Source organism: Sabethes cyaneus, chromosome 3, assembly GCF_943734655.1.
Source record: "Sabethes cyaneus chromosome 3, idSabCyanKW18_F2, whole genome shotgun sequence".
NCBI lineage: Eukaryota > Metazoa > Arthropoda > Insecta > Diptera > Culicidae > Sabethes > Sabethes cyaneus.
The window spans coordinates 217353408-217368715 of NC_071355.1; the positions used below are offsets into that span (position 1 = coordinate 217353408).

Consider the following 15308-nt stretch of genomic DNA (forward strand, 5'->3'; position numbering starts at 1 on the left):
AAAGAGAAAATGTTACCCTCAATTCGGTGAATAGTGCTTCATGGAATCCGACGCAAGCGAATTTGGTGGCACTGTAATCCGTACAACCATAGGTTCCAAGCAAACCGGCAACAGATCCTACTGTCACAATATGTCCCTTGTTGGATTTCATCATCTCCGGCAAAAAGGCTTTTGTAGTCTGCAAATAGTAATTTAATTGATATTTTATGTTTGAAACTGAATGGAAGAATGAAAATTACCCAATAATGTGAAAGAATGTTAACCGCATAAGTACTCTCGATGGCTTTGTCCGACAGATCCCACAACGTTCTACAGGCGACGATTCCGGCATTGTTCACTAAAATGTTTACGTCACCGACTTCTTCTTTGACCTTTTTCGCTACCTCGTACACCTGCTCCCGATCGGAAATGTCCACCAGGTAGGTATGACAGTAGTACCCTTCGGATGCCAGCTCATCGGCGGTGCCTTTTAGCGCTGCGATGGAAAGATAAAAGAAACATGAATAAGTAGCAATACACTATTATGGCACATGCACAACTGCACCTGTGCTGTTACAGCAAAGTTATACATGGGTAAATATTTAAATTGCATGCCGCTGTTTAATTTTCCATCTCCGTTATTTAGCAATACGTTGTTCAGATAGATGCGACGATATCTTAACAACAAAACAATTGACAATTTGGTCGAGGTGACTGAGTTTCTTCTGTAAATTTTACTCGTTCATATTTAATGAGATTTCGCCAAACATCCTAGCAAAATTTGAATTTAATGAGATCAGAAAAAGGTTTTTTTTAAATAAGCCGTTAATTTTGCGGCAGGTGTTGGTACTCGTATTTTATTTATTACTTGTAATCTTAGTAAGTGTTTATGTTCTTACTTAATTATTTTTTTAAAACCGTTTTTCATCATATCCGAAAAATAACTAAGATTCATTGATAGAACAGCAGTTTGACCATTATTAATATGTCAATTATTGTAAACGAGATCAATTATTTTCTCATATTAGACCTCGATCTACAATTTAACCATAGGGTTATTGATCGTGGTTCGGCCTATGCAAAAATTGATCCTGGTTCGGCCCATCAGCTTAATCATCGATAATTCATTGAATACTTACAGATTTAAAGGCGAAAGGTAAATTATAAGCAGCTTATAATACTTTCCTTTGCATTGCCTTCATTTATTTGCCATAAAAATTAATGTAACTAGCTCAAATAATTAAATTTATAACATATGTAAAAGCGGCTTCCAATGTCGCCATCAAAGCTGTCTTTTTAAACGCCTAGAAAGTGTTTTAGTCTGTAAAGTATATGTTGAAAACCATTTTAAAACATAGATTCATCTATATTCTTCCATTATTGGAACGTTTTATTCCAAACAAAAAGCGAGATTACGACTTATTGACAAAATACGATTTTAATTTTTTGATCTTAGTTCGGCCTACAAATGATCGTGGTTCGGCCTATCAGCTTCACTAAATCACCGCTAGTGGTGCCGCGCTTCGCCCACGTTTTAACCAATTTCTTGCTGCCCGTACCACTTGTGTTAAATCTAAATGTTGTGTTTTATTCCATATTTTATTATTTCATGCATTTCAGAAACAAAATTATTATCTTCCTAAAATTGAGTTTTTCTTTTAACAATAAATATGAGGTATTTTTGCCAAAGAAGCGTACAAACTGGGTTGTAATGTTTCAGAATTTTATGCAACCTTATAAAAGGCTTCAGGGCTTGTGCATGAAACAATATTTAAAAATTCATGGTATCGTGTTTTCCTAGAAAACTAAAATGGAAATTTTCCGATTTTCACGTACAGTCAGTCCACAATCATGGGTCACACACAATTATGGATCATTCTAGCTTTTTCTACTGATTAATGCGTGAATATTATACGAAGTGATGGCTAAAATTGTTACTCATAAGTAGCACTAATAATTTGATCAATAATTAGGTGATATTTAAACGCAAATTAGCAGCTAGAGCTAAAATGACTAAAATGTGTGACCCATGATTGTGGACTGAGTGTACATCCCCTATTTTAAACATTAATAACTGTTGAGCCAAGTATTGAAAAATAAATATTTTTTCATGCTAATGTAAGCAAATTTACTCACCAATCCAGAAAAATACTATCTGGAAAAAAATTTCCGCAAACATTTCATGATTGTGGGAATTCTAACGAAAAATCAATAAAAGTAGTATTGCGAACTAATTAGAAATGAATTCCTTTCAGTTCTACTAATTTGTCTTACGTCACTTATACGCGTTTTTCGGTTACGACTTGCAACCTTCATCTGCGTGACAAGACAAATTTCTGCAGAAATTATAGTAGAACTAAAGGGAATTCGTTTCCAATTAGTTCGCAATATATCGTGAGTTCTACTAAGACGCTCGTAAATAATTTTTAATAAAAGTATGCTTTACCTTTGGATTTTTTTTAAAGTATTTCGGTTCGCCAATTTCTATTCTTTTGACGATAGGAATTTAGCATTATTTGTTGTTCCTGAATTAGGTCAAAAACCAATGACTAACGTCGGTGTATGACCGGTTGTTTGTTAACACAGTTGTAATTTCAAAAGCAGCTATTTTCATTGATCTATTGGAAAATATTCTGAAATTAAATGTAAATTCTGTCTTTCTTCGAAGGCACCTGTTAGAATACAGGCCAATTGCGAGGCTAGTGCTTCGATCCTATTGAGTTTTACAGCCTCTTCCAGTTGAAATTACAACATGCGACGCCTGGCTTGTTCGATCAGCGTTGTACCTTTAGGTCAACTGGGAGGAGAAAGTTAAAAACTACATCTAAATTAATCTTATATGAAATAACCGCATTATTGTCTATGTACAAGCTTATTTAACACTGCTAGGTAGATAAAGTGAAAAAAGATACTATATTTAGCAAAAAAAATACAACTGTACTATTTGTAATGCTTCCGAAGAAAGTAAAAAGTTGTCTGATTTTATATAACCCGAAATAGTTCGAATATTGACCATGTACAAGCTCATTTAACACTGCTAGGTAGAAAAATTGAAGTAAGATACTGTATTAGGCACCAAAAATGAGCTTATACCATTTCTAATTGATTAATATATAAAAACATTCGTTTTGGAAACTTTATATCGGAATAGGCCGAACCAAGAGCATCGATGGGCCGAACCACGGTCAACATAGGCCGAACCAGGATCATGATTGGACTGTCATTAAAAATCAAATTCTAAATCAACTGGTCTTCTAAAGTTACTTCTAAATTAATAAATAGAATCGTCTTTAGTTATTCTTCCAAAACATTCTAAAATTTTTGCGAAAAACATTGTGATTTTGTAGATATACGTGCATTAGTCCATGGGTGCTATGTAAAACAATGAGAATAGGCCGAACCACGATCAATCACCCTATAAAAAAAGTGTAGCAAAAACCAATTGCTTAAAAATTAATTGAAAATTAACTGGAAAGTCAAAGTGGACACTAGTGGGTTGCTCTATGTCAGTCGAATTCCTCTGCATAAATGCCGAAACCGGTTGCTTTCGGCGCTTCAAACGCGTAAAACGGTGCTTTGTTCAGGTTGCCAGTATAGTAAGAGCAAGCATGGAATCATGATATCTAGGAATGAATGAAGAGACAAAAATTCGCTGAAGCACCCCAACTTGTCCGCGCATCGGCCACTTCGATCTTTTATTGTGGGTAGATAAGATGCCGCAGCGCTGCTTGGCAACCAAGCCTTCATTACATAATGAGAACTCGCTTTCGCAGCTTTTCTCCTCAGCAAGCGAAACTACATCTCCTCAGTTGATGGTGGCTCTCCCGGTAAATAAAAAAACGTCATAGGTTCAGTCGTGGCCAAGACGTGCCCTCTTTTAGTGTACATATTGAAGGCGACAGCAAGGCTGCGAAGTTACAGCTTTCGAAGCCAGACGGTGATGATAAAAAACTGGTTTCTTCGGCATTTTTTTAAATAACACCATCCTTATAAAATTGAATGAATCCATACTTAACAGCAGTTGTGATCAGAATAAAATCGATGAATTATGATCATACAAGGAGCTGAGTATGCCGCTATTGAACTCCTAACTGAATAATAAATGTCTCTGATAATTGTTCAATTAAAGCATTCGAAATGAAAACTTTTCGGATGAATTATGTTTAATAATTCAGTCGATAAAGTTAACACTCAATACAGGCAGCACGCGTATTTGACTTATAAGTCTTCGGCTGCTAGTCAGCTTTGCATTGTGCAGTCTGTCGTCTACAAATCACTGCACAAGTTGAACTAATAAATTGTTTGTGGCTTGTCGCTTTTCTTGAAGTACCCATTTCCTGCACTTACAAAGATGCTACTGCGACTGTTGGAACAGCAAAAGGCTAAGATTCGTCGTTACCACCGGAGATTTATGTATTTTTCAAACCACACAAATTGTTTCAGTCACATTTATTGGCTTGCCTACTATTTCGGTAAGTGTGAACAATTGTTGCTCGAAAAATGAATAAAATGTTCTATTGTTACGTTACAAAATTGGTTACATAATAAAAAACCAAAATTATCATATATTGTGAACACTGACCGAGAACTTAACAGTGATAGAAATGGGATACAGACCTCTCCAGACTTAGAAAAATCAGATAGTCGTATTATGACGGATCTATTTTCTACACACTTGATTGCTTACCGCAAAAATCTCGTACAGTTAGATTAAAAACTTCGGACATTCAGATTGTAATGTTACAAATTATAATTTTTACATTAAATTTCATAGAGAGGATGGGGTGAGTGTCCTAATTTGGCATAGACGAAAGTGAAGAAGGAGCCTGCATGATGTACGCAACAAACGCAATGCTGACATTGCATAACAGAGACTATAGATTACAGAGCCGACAAGGCACTCAAAAGACCGCTAAATTTTGAATCAAAACTGAGAGTTACCTTTATTTGTGATGGTACTCGCCGTTTTGATATAAAATTTAGCGGTTTATGAGTGTCTTGTCGCCTCTGTAATCTACAGTCTCTGAACATTGCAACTGACGACCACCATCTTGTCCATTATTACGACGACAGCCGATTGGAAAATCCCGAAGTGGAAAAAGCCTTCGTCGAACAACTACTACAACTAGCATCCCGCACCTCAGTACTACCCCCCGTGGAACCGGTGAAGAACATGGACCAGCATCAAGAACGCCTTCGTCACAACGAGTTATGAAATCCTCAGAAGGGTGCGCAGTGGCCAGAGGAAATGGACCACGGATGAAATCTGGAGAATAATCGATGAGTGTAGAAAGGCGCAAGCCAGAATTAGAAGGGCACTCTGTGCCAGCACAGAAGCCCGTCAACGATATGCCAGCTGTAAAGGTTTGAAGATTCTTGTAGACGAGACAAGAAAACCTGGGTCAATTTCCTAGGTGAGAAGAGAGAAAAGGCCGCCATGTGTGGACTATATGACAACGCTCCGTATTCTATTAACGAGTTCTAGGTCTCTGGCCGGCAGCGCTGCAGTTTTAGGGGGAACTAACCGAAACCCTTCTCGAGGACGGCTGGGATATAGTTAAAGCAGCCGTTGACAATACAGTGGAAGGTGATATTGGGTTCATGGAGAGAATTCGATGTAGCAATTTGGTTCTACAAGGAATGCCAGACGTTGTTAGACATGTTAAAACGTGGAGCGGTACAGACAGAAACGAAGACTGCACACCTTGGTTTTCCGGGATAGGAAGCGCTGCCTGTAAGAACTGGAACAGCTGTTTCGTTTTCAGGAAACACGTTAATTCTACAAGAAACTCAGCATACCCCGCAAAGGCTTTGTGCTGCGTGCCGAAACGTGTCCGACACTCCGAATAAAGTTGGAGGAACCTTGACGGATAATAAGGCGTTCGAAAGGTAGAAGCAGCGTTACAATGAGCACTTGAATGGTGCAGAGACAGTATACCAAGACAGCAGGGGTATGACTACATCAGAACGGCGAATGATGAAAATCTGAGAGAGATTCGCGTAGATGAAAAAATCCAACGTCAAATGCAGTCAGTTGTTATCGTTGGTCGCAAATGGAAAAGTATTGATAATTCACATAACTTTTCTGCTGGTGTTTTTTTGAAAAACACACATTTGAGATTGAATTATTATTGTTTTTCTTAGTTGTAAATTGACTTTTTTGCAAAAACTGAAATGCCCGTGGATTAGCACCAAAATATGTCCTTCTAAAACGCACAATTTACATGTCTAATGAGGAGTCCACGCACAAGTTTGAATTGTTCGCCAGAAAATGAAAGCAAACGTAATGGGCAGAAGAAGAACAGCTAAAGCATGAGAAAAAGAAGACCGTCTTCGCGACTCTTTCTCAGATGAAAATGTATCGACTCGCACAATTGGTTAAATGATCGACACCACCAAGCGGCTCAATAACAACAAGGCTGCCAAGCTTATCAGGATGGGTCGGATAAGTTAGCTACCTATCTGCACGCGCTGATGGTTATATGAGTCTGGGAAACGGGACACCTGATGGAGAAGTGGCAGGAGAGTATAGTGTGCCCAATATACAAGAAGTGCGACAAGTTGGAATGTGAGAACTACCAAACGATCACCATTTGCAGCGTTGCATATAAAGTGCTATCTCGAATCAACTTTCACCGTCTATTGCCGGTTATGCGGACGGGCTATTAACAATGGGCCCAAATCTGTATATTGCGGTAAATCTTCCAAAAATGTTACGAATACCTATAGTCACTATTACGCCCGCCCAGTTAGCTCCGGGGTACGATGTTGGCCTAACAAGCCAGTCGTCGTATGTTCGAATCTCGACTGGGGGGTGCCACTACAGAGTTATTAGAATCTACTAGTCCCATAATTTTCCTGTACTCTAATAACCGGCTGCGAAGTCTGTCGATAAAGAAGGGTCACGTTCTGAAGGACGTTTATACCCATGGCTTATCGTTTGCATCTAGTCACTGCGCATCACGTGTGATAATATCAACCGTGAAGAGCTATAGAAATCAATGGACAAAAACGGATTTCCCGGGAAGCTGACCAGACTGATTCGGGCTACGACGGATAGTGTATACTGTTGTGTGGGGATTACATTTGATACACTCGAGAGACTTCGTCAAGGCGACGGTATTTCCTGTCTCCTGTTCATCATCGCGCTAGAAAGTGATATGAAACGTGCGGGTATAGTGAGCTCGGGTCGTTGGTGTGTTCGGATAACAACTGCAGCAGATGTATGTTTGCTTACTACGTACTCTAGAAGATTTTACGATCTGGTAATCTTCACCGCCGTACTTAGTGTATCATGTACAAAACGGGTACGAAATGCTCGACGAACATTTGCATAGCAAGCATTAACCGTTTTCGTCGTTGTGTGCATAGGACGCAGGTGGTTAAATCAAGTGGAGCAAGATTGAGGAAGAGTGGGACTGTCAAGAAATTGGAGACAAACAGCCATTAATGGAGTATGTTGGCGGAACATTACAATGCAGGTCAAATCCTACCGGCTATCGCACCAAGATGAGTAGGTAAGTAAGCAAAGACTCTCTTCTTATGTTGTTCATAGTTTTGCAAATGACTCCATCTCGAGACCATCTCTGACACACTAAGGCGAAAAAGAGTCCCAAGGAGTCTGATATAGACCCACGGATCAAGATGGCCTGGTATGTCCTCGTAGGTTTACGGAATATTTCGTGCGTAAATCAGACATCGCGAAAACTGTAGGTCTTCGTTGCCCGTCACTGAGCCTTGGTAATCTTACTTCAAATATTCAAGATTCAACTCGGAACTCCATCGTCGATGTAACCAATGCTCGATAAAAATAAAGACTCGCGAGCGTAGGTGGAGGTGGATCGGACATATACAGAGGAGAGGAGCGAATGAAATCTGCATGAAGGCACTTGACTAGAATCAACAGGAACAGCGCAGAAGAGGCATACCCAAAGGCTCATGGCGTCATAGCGTAGCCAACAATACTCAGACGGTTGATGTGAAGCTTTCCAGACGGGTGGTGAAATCCATGGGAAGTGATCGTCGATAGTGGAGAAACCTGACTTCATCACTTTGTTCTGCTGAAGTGAATGACAAGGACAGTGTCCTGAGATGGTGTAACACAGAAAAAGGTCCGGGTTCAGAAAACCCACAGTTTCAAATAGCGATGTACGGAGGCCTATGGATACTTGGCATTCACGCCAACTGTTGATTAATAAGAAAATGTCTAAATCAAAACGATGTAAATAAAATCAAATTCCGAATTTCCCGTTTTCAATTTCAGCACTTGATGGGAAACGAAGCATACGCTGGATAATCGTGCTCTCGCTTTTCGGCCCACCCATCATCTTCTACGTGCACCAGATTGCTCAAGGAGAAACTTCGCTGGAAGTAAGCTACCACGGTACCACTTTGATGTATTTTCTGGTAACCTTAATTAAAATGGCTGTCATAAGAGTTACCTTCCGAGATGCGAGAACATTGATGGACTATTTTAATGCCCACGTGTTCCACAGGGACGATCGTTACTGTTACGATCTGCGCCGGAAGACGTACTTTATCACGTGGAAAGTGCTGGTTGTCACCATCTCGTACATAGTGTTTAACACAGTGGCATTCCTTGCAACAACTCGCCCTGGTAGCCGGTATATCGGAATTGACGACCAGCAGATCGGTGCGCATCACTGGCTTTTGGTGCTGGTGATTGCTATGTGTTCAATGGTGCAGCAGTGCATATATTTAAGTTCGGTTCTTATCCTGTCCTATCTGATGCATTGGTTTCAAACCGAGCTGGAGATCGTAGCGTTCGCTTTTTCCATGGTATTTCACGAGAAGCCACCGTATGCTCTGAGGAGGGCGAGTTTAGAACAGCGGGTTATACTGCAGCGCGAAGAGATCCGGTGGACCAGCATCGAGCGCAGGATAGTTTATTGCATCAGTCGACATGGGGAGATTGTGGAGTAGTTGTCTTTCGTAATCAATCAATCGGGACGCAGTGTTTAGTTTTTTGTATTTCTTTGCAGGAAGATAAAGCTGCTCCGAAGGATTGCAGAACCAATATTTCTCGCACTGGGTTTTTACATAGTTACTTCGGTGTCCGTACTAATTTTTATTATAAACTATGAAAAATTTTCCAACTTCCTTGCTTTTATTCACGCTTTAGGAGTGATTGGTGAATTTTATTATTACGCCCACTTAGTTGACGATTTGGATGAAAAGGTATGATCGTGTTTGTGGTGGGTATTTTTTAATTCATCTCTAATTGAACATTCTACCTTTCACAGAACCATCTCATAGCTACCGTAATCTACAAGCAAAATTGGCCTCTGCAAATGAGATATATGTCCCGATTCGTGAAACATTATAAAAATGTGAAAAGCATGATGCTGATTGTTATTATGCATTCGCAACGCCCATTCCGGTTTACTTGCGGAGGAATGTACAAGATGACAGTTCCGGTGTTTACCGCCATGATTGAGACAATTTATTTTGCGGTCACGTTCATGCAGCGAGAAATCAAAATGCAGCGTTACTAGACGCCATCGATAATTCTTATGACTTGATGATCTAAATCAACACAATTGTTAATAAATGGTACTACTCACCATCTTTGTTAATATCCCAAATCACCACTCTTGATCTCAGCCGTGCAAAGTTCATCGCCAGATGACGTCCAACGCCACCACCTCCACCGGTGATTAGTACAACTTCACCAGCGACATCCTGTAAAGGTACGAAAAAGTATCGGATTAATCATTTGGCGCGATTCCAAACTTAACTATATTTGAAGTGAGAAAAAACACGTCGAGCTCACGCTTTAAGTTACTGCAGAACAGTGATAGATTACTGTCACCTTAGTGTTAGTCATTTCGCGAAACTTGTTTTCTGGAAATCTGTCATCATCAGTCAAATCTTTGCCTGAGGCCTTTTTGAAGCTACTGTCACCACAGTCGCTGTAATTTTCCAGACACCTGTTCTACTGAACAACTTTTGGGCGCTTTATAGACAAAGCTATTTTGTCCCACGAAATAGATAATAACCGAAAAAGGAACTGGTTTACTTAGACAGCAGAAGATAGCACTCCATGCTGTGATTAGATTTCCGCGGGCGTCGGTCGGTCGAAATCTTCAGTCCATTGTTCTGTGATCGTCACTGGTGATGTATACAACAGCTATGTTTTCTACGAAGTTATAATAATCAAACGGATATTCTGCGGTTTTACAACCCAAAGTTTCGAAAAAGCTGCGTATATAATTAGCATATTATTGGTGAACGACCGATACCCTTTAAGGTATGCTAATGCGATCGTGCTTAGTGTGTGTGTGGATTTCAATCTGTTTCCGGATGGTTACGGTTGAAGGTCACATTCATTAATAAAATATTGCTGAACATATTTCTTTTACAGGCCACTGGTAAAACTATTTTCTCCCTGACCCTTCCATTGCTGATATGTCTGTTAATGTAAATATATTTGATCACGAATCAAATACGTGTTAAGTTACAGTAAAAATGGTAACTCATGTGTTTTGTTACCATTTCAATTAGAATAGCTTTGAACTTATTACTATCTAAAACTATCATCGAAATGAAGATTCATTGTTTGGAGAAATAATACACCATTATAAATGCACACACCGAAGGGCTCACGATATTTATTGAAATTTGCGTAGGTTCTCTATTTTCCCAGAGAGCATCATTTCAAGTTCATAACAAAGGTTTGCTTTCTAATTAACACGTCGATGTTCCTACTTTGCTAAAAAATTTCACATCGACCGCGCGCATTAGACAGTAATGGACACCGTTTCGGAAACTGACGCTCGTTTCACGATAATTCGCGTGACTACATATGTAGAAACCATTATGCTGTAAAACGGTTTATAGTCTGACATTTGAACATTATACAAATTTATTTACTATGCGTGGGTTTCAAAGTGGCACCGAAATAGGGTCTATCTATTGAATTAATTTATTATGCCACGCAGTCCACGCCGATTGGGTCAAGATTGAGTGTTATCAATCAATGATAATAGACGCTCACAAATCAAAAATTTTTCACCGTAAATAAGGTTGTCAGGTAATGAAGGTATCCACAATGGCGTGGCCAGATCGCATAAAAGAAGGTGAAACTTTTCACAGCATATTTTAGTTCAGCGTTCGCTTTATGTGGAATAACAAAAACAAAAAATAGAGACAGAATTTTTATTTTCTTTTCCGGAAACCCGAATCTTACCGTCTGAAATTCATAATTCATGACACTATGCTGTTGGGAGATGGTTGGAATCAGATCCAAATACTTTCGGTGCGCATATCAATCTAATATGCATGCTAATCAAGTTGTAGAATTTAATTTGCATTTATTTCATTCTACAGTTTTAAATAAATAAACAAAAAAAATTAAATACGCTGATACTAAAAACGGACAGACTATAGTACCTATTAGTATTAGTTTTGGTGTGAAATGGCTTAAAAATGCATGAAACGAGATAACAAAAAACGTGTTGTTCTTTTACCTTTTTAATGGCGAATAACTTAAAAATGCTCGAGTTTCTAGTAGTTTTTCGATCAAAGGAAAAATACTGTTAGCACTTTAATAGCTGCTAAAATCAAAAACAGGCATGTCTGTAATGAAACTAGTTTATCAGGTCGTAGGCATATTATTTTTGATATCGGGGCCAACTCTCTTAGGAAAAAACAATACAAGAACCCGCAAAAAACCAACTAATGTTCTTCCAAGGAACCAACTGATGTTCTTTGGTTAACCGGTTTCGAAACTGCTGTCATATTAATATAGTGCACTATTTCGTTCAACGGTGTGTACAAGTTGAACGAGATGGCGCAGCTAAGGGACACTTTTGTTGTGAACTCTCCGCTAATCCGTCGGAAAACTTGGCACTCAGCTCATTTGAACCAAAGAAGTTTCCAGGCTCAGACGACAAACTACCATCATACTCATCTTCTTAGAAAAGCGAACGAGATTATAATTTCCGACCGTAAGTAAAGTGAACCTCCCTAACACACCTTAAGCAGGTAACACCATGCCTCTCGGCCTCTATCGGATTCTCTGCTAAATATTGTTTTCGCTGGCCTCTGATCCGGCATCCTTGCTACGTGGCCAGCCAACCGCAGGCTATGTTTTAGTCGCTTCGCAATATTCGAATCTTTGTACTCCTGGTATATTTCACGATTCATGAGTCAGTGCCACATTTTTTCATCTAATAAACCGCCAAGACTTGATCGTAGGATCTTACCCTCAAAAAAGCCAAGAACTCGTTTGTCGCTCTCATTCAACGTCCAAGCTTCGGGGCCGTAGAGTACTACCGGGAGATTTAGCGTATTATAAAGCGCGAGTTTTGTGCAGAGTTGCAGATTACGGGACCTCAACTGGCTACGTAATTCATAGAAGGCCCTGTTGGCAGCCGCTATACGACTTTTTACATCATGACTAACATCGTTTTCACAAGTCACTAACGTACCAAGGTAAACAAATTCGTCGATTATCTATCACCACCGCATTTCCAACACCCGAAGGTGCTGCAATGTTCTAGTACCCATCATAAATCATAAACTTTGTTTTGGTAGAATTTATAGTAAGCCCTATCCCCGCAGCTTCCTTCTTAAGATGCGTGTACGCTTCTTCCACAGCTCTACGGTTAACACCGATGATATGGATGTCGTCCGCAAACCCTAGGAGGATATGAGATTTTGTGATGATGGTACCGCTTTTCTGCACGCCTGCGCTTCGAATAGCACCCTCCAATGCAATGACGCTTGATTTTGAACCATCAAGGGTAGCACGAATCAACATAATATTAGTTTTGTTGGAAAACCATGTTCAAACATAATCTGCCACAGCTCATTTCGTTTAATTGAATCGTACACCGCCTTGAAATCTATAAACAAATGGTAAGTCTGCAAGTTGAATTTCCGGAATTTATCGAGGATTTGTCGCAAGGTGAGCATTTGGTCCGTCGTGGAGCGTCTCTCTCGAAAACCGCACTGGTATTCGTCAACAAAGGTTGCCTGCTACGGTCTCAGTCTGAGAAACAGGATGCGGAGAGAATTTTGTATACAGAATTGAAGAGAGTGATGCCTCGCTAATTGTTGCATTCGAGTCGATAACCCTTCCAACCAGTAGTTACGGACTGGTTCCTCCTCAGTCCATACCTTTTAGTATAACCTGATGGATTGTACTATACAGCTGTTCGCTCCCGACTAACAAAAGTTCGGCCGGGATGCCGTCCTTACCAGCTGATTTACTGTCTTTCAGCTCTCTCGCTGCTTTTCTAACCTCATCCAAAGTTGGTGGATCGATAGCTTATCCATGCTGTGTCCAGTGTTGGCGTTTTCTAGTCTCTTTTCGGCAGCTCTAGCATCTCGGTATCTCTCTCTGCTCTGGCGTGTCACAGTTGCAGCCAATATGTAACTTCTGGTTCGATTCTTTTCATCAGTCACTCGTTGGCACTCTGCGTCAAACCACTTACTGGAAGAGGCCGTAGTAGCAGTAGTATCCAACACTACTCGCGCTGTAGTACTGAAAGCATCGTCGATGTGCCTCCACTGTCCGTTCAGGTTTTTTTTTTCAAATTGTTCAACGATACGCTCATCAGTCTTCCGAGAGTACTCTGCAGCAACTCCTTCCGCTGAAAACCGCCGAATGTTCAGTCGTGTCTTCCTCGTTGGTTTCGATTAGAAAACGTTAGACAACCGGACGCGGATCTTGCTTACTACAAGATAGTGGTTCTAGTTGTGCTAACATAAGGACAGCTAAAATTAATTTAGCTTTGTTAGGCCAAAGAGGTAAGGCAAAAAAGGTAATTTCCATATGAAAATTATAGCTACAACTTTACAAATAAATTGTAAAAATTGTTTAGCATATTGTATATGCCAGTCCTGTTTTTTCTCAGTGGCTGTTGAGGTGTTTTGGGCGTTGTATAAAACATCCATCATTAAACCTAGTCAATTTGTCAACTAGACTCGAATGCGCATCGTTAGGCATAACTTACAAAGACATGATAAAGGTGTATAATTAATGATGTTGTGCTTCCACGATCGAACCACTGGCTCCGCTCATACGAAATTCATTGTTTTTGCGAGTGAATTTCCGTTTTTCTTCAGAACTGATCATCCGTGGTGTACTTATTACTGTTACTACACTGAGAAAACTTTTCGTATAGTTTCTATGTGTCCCACACATAGATTTTTGCAATGTGCCCAGTCAATGAACTTTATATGCCAAACAGTTATAATTTATGGGTACGCGAAACTTTTGCACATACTATTCATATACGTATATTTTTTATGTGTATTTCTAGGCGAATTGTGCTTATATGCGGCACATGATAATCATCTGGGATTTCATATGGAAATTTACCATTAGTTATGTGCAGAATATTTTGAGTGTATGTATTTACGCCATGTCCAGCAATGCACCAGGCGGGTAATTATTTTTCGCCATGACTCATTCGGTAAAGCTGAAAGAACGATGCCCACAGGGCGAAAACTTTGTAAAACTCTGTCAGGGTGTTCGATCATTACGAGCATCAAGTGCCGCCACTTGAACCACAGCTCGAGCTCAACCTCAGCGAAAATGCCAATGCTTCATATAGATTGCAAAGGCAGATCTCAGATAATAGACACTAAACGCCCACCGTATGGGATCTTCTTCGAAAATGCGATAGCCGTTTTACGGTTTGCTGATCAATTCATGTCCATTTATTTTCGTCGTAAAAATGAACTTACATATCGCTTGATGAAACTGTTTAGCATAATCTCTAGCACCTCGTGGTACAATTGTTTATCCACTCAGCGTGCCTTCCTTCTTCCTTAAACCACCTTAAACTTTAAATGCCAAATAAAAGCGAATTCAAATCGATTTTATATCTTTTATCTTGATGTTAGACATTTTCCGTGAGAAAAAAAAATTTGATTTTTAATGCCTAAGTTGTCTGAAAGTGAAAATATAATATTAAAAAATACACCAAAGACAATTCCAGAAACTCCTAGATAAAAAGGCGAATTTTATTTCTAGCTTTTTCTTGTTTAAAATTTGATTCAATTCGAACCTACCAGGTCTTTTGATTATTGAGTTGCGCAAAAAGGAATTTTTAATCGAAAACCGGTTTCTTTGCATTAGGAAATGTTCGTGTAGAAATTAATTTAAATTTAAAATCTAAGGGAACCAATTTGTTGGGATTTTTTTAGATTACAGCGGATGTCATAAAAACGGCTAATTTACGAATTTTAATAGTTTAAATTTTACAGGAATGATTTTTGATCAACGTTCAGTTTCTTTTTTTTTTGTGGAATAGAAATAAATGTAATTTGCATTTCATTAGATATTTTATTGTTCA

At 39.4% G+C, this 15308-nt stretch overlaps 1 protein-coding gene across 1 annotated transcript in view; it reads right to left on the minus strand.

The window, feature by feature from the left end:
- The window catches only part of LOC128744745 (estradiol 17-beta-dehydrogenase 11), a 28040-nt gene that overhangs the window by 805 nt on the left and 11927 nt on the right, over positions 1-15308 (minus strand). The window contains exons 2-4 of the mRNA XM_053841956.1: positions 9564-9681; positions 240-475; positions 17-178 (exon numbers count right to left, since the gene is read on the minus strand). Coding sequence (XP_053697931.1) covers positions 17-178; positions 240-475; positions 9564-9681 — 516 coding nt within the window. The remainder of the gene's footprint in view (positions 1-16; positions 179-239; positions 476-9563; positions 9682-15308) is intronic.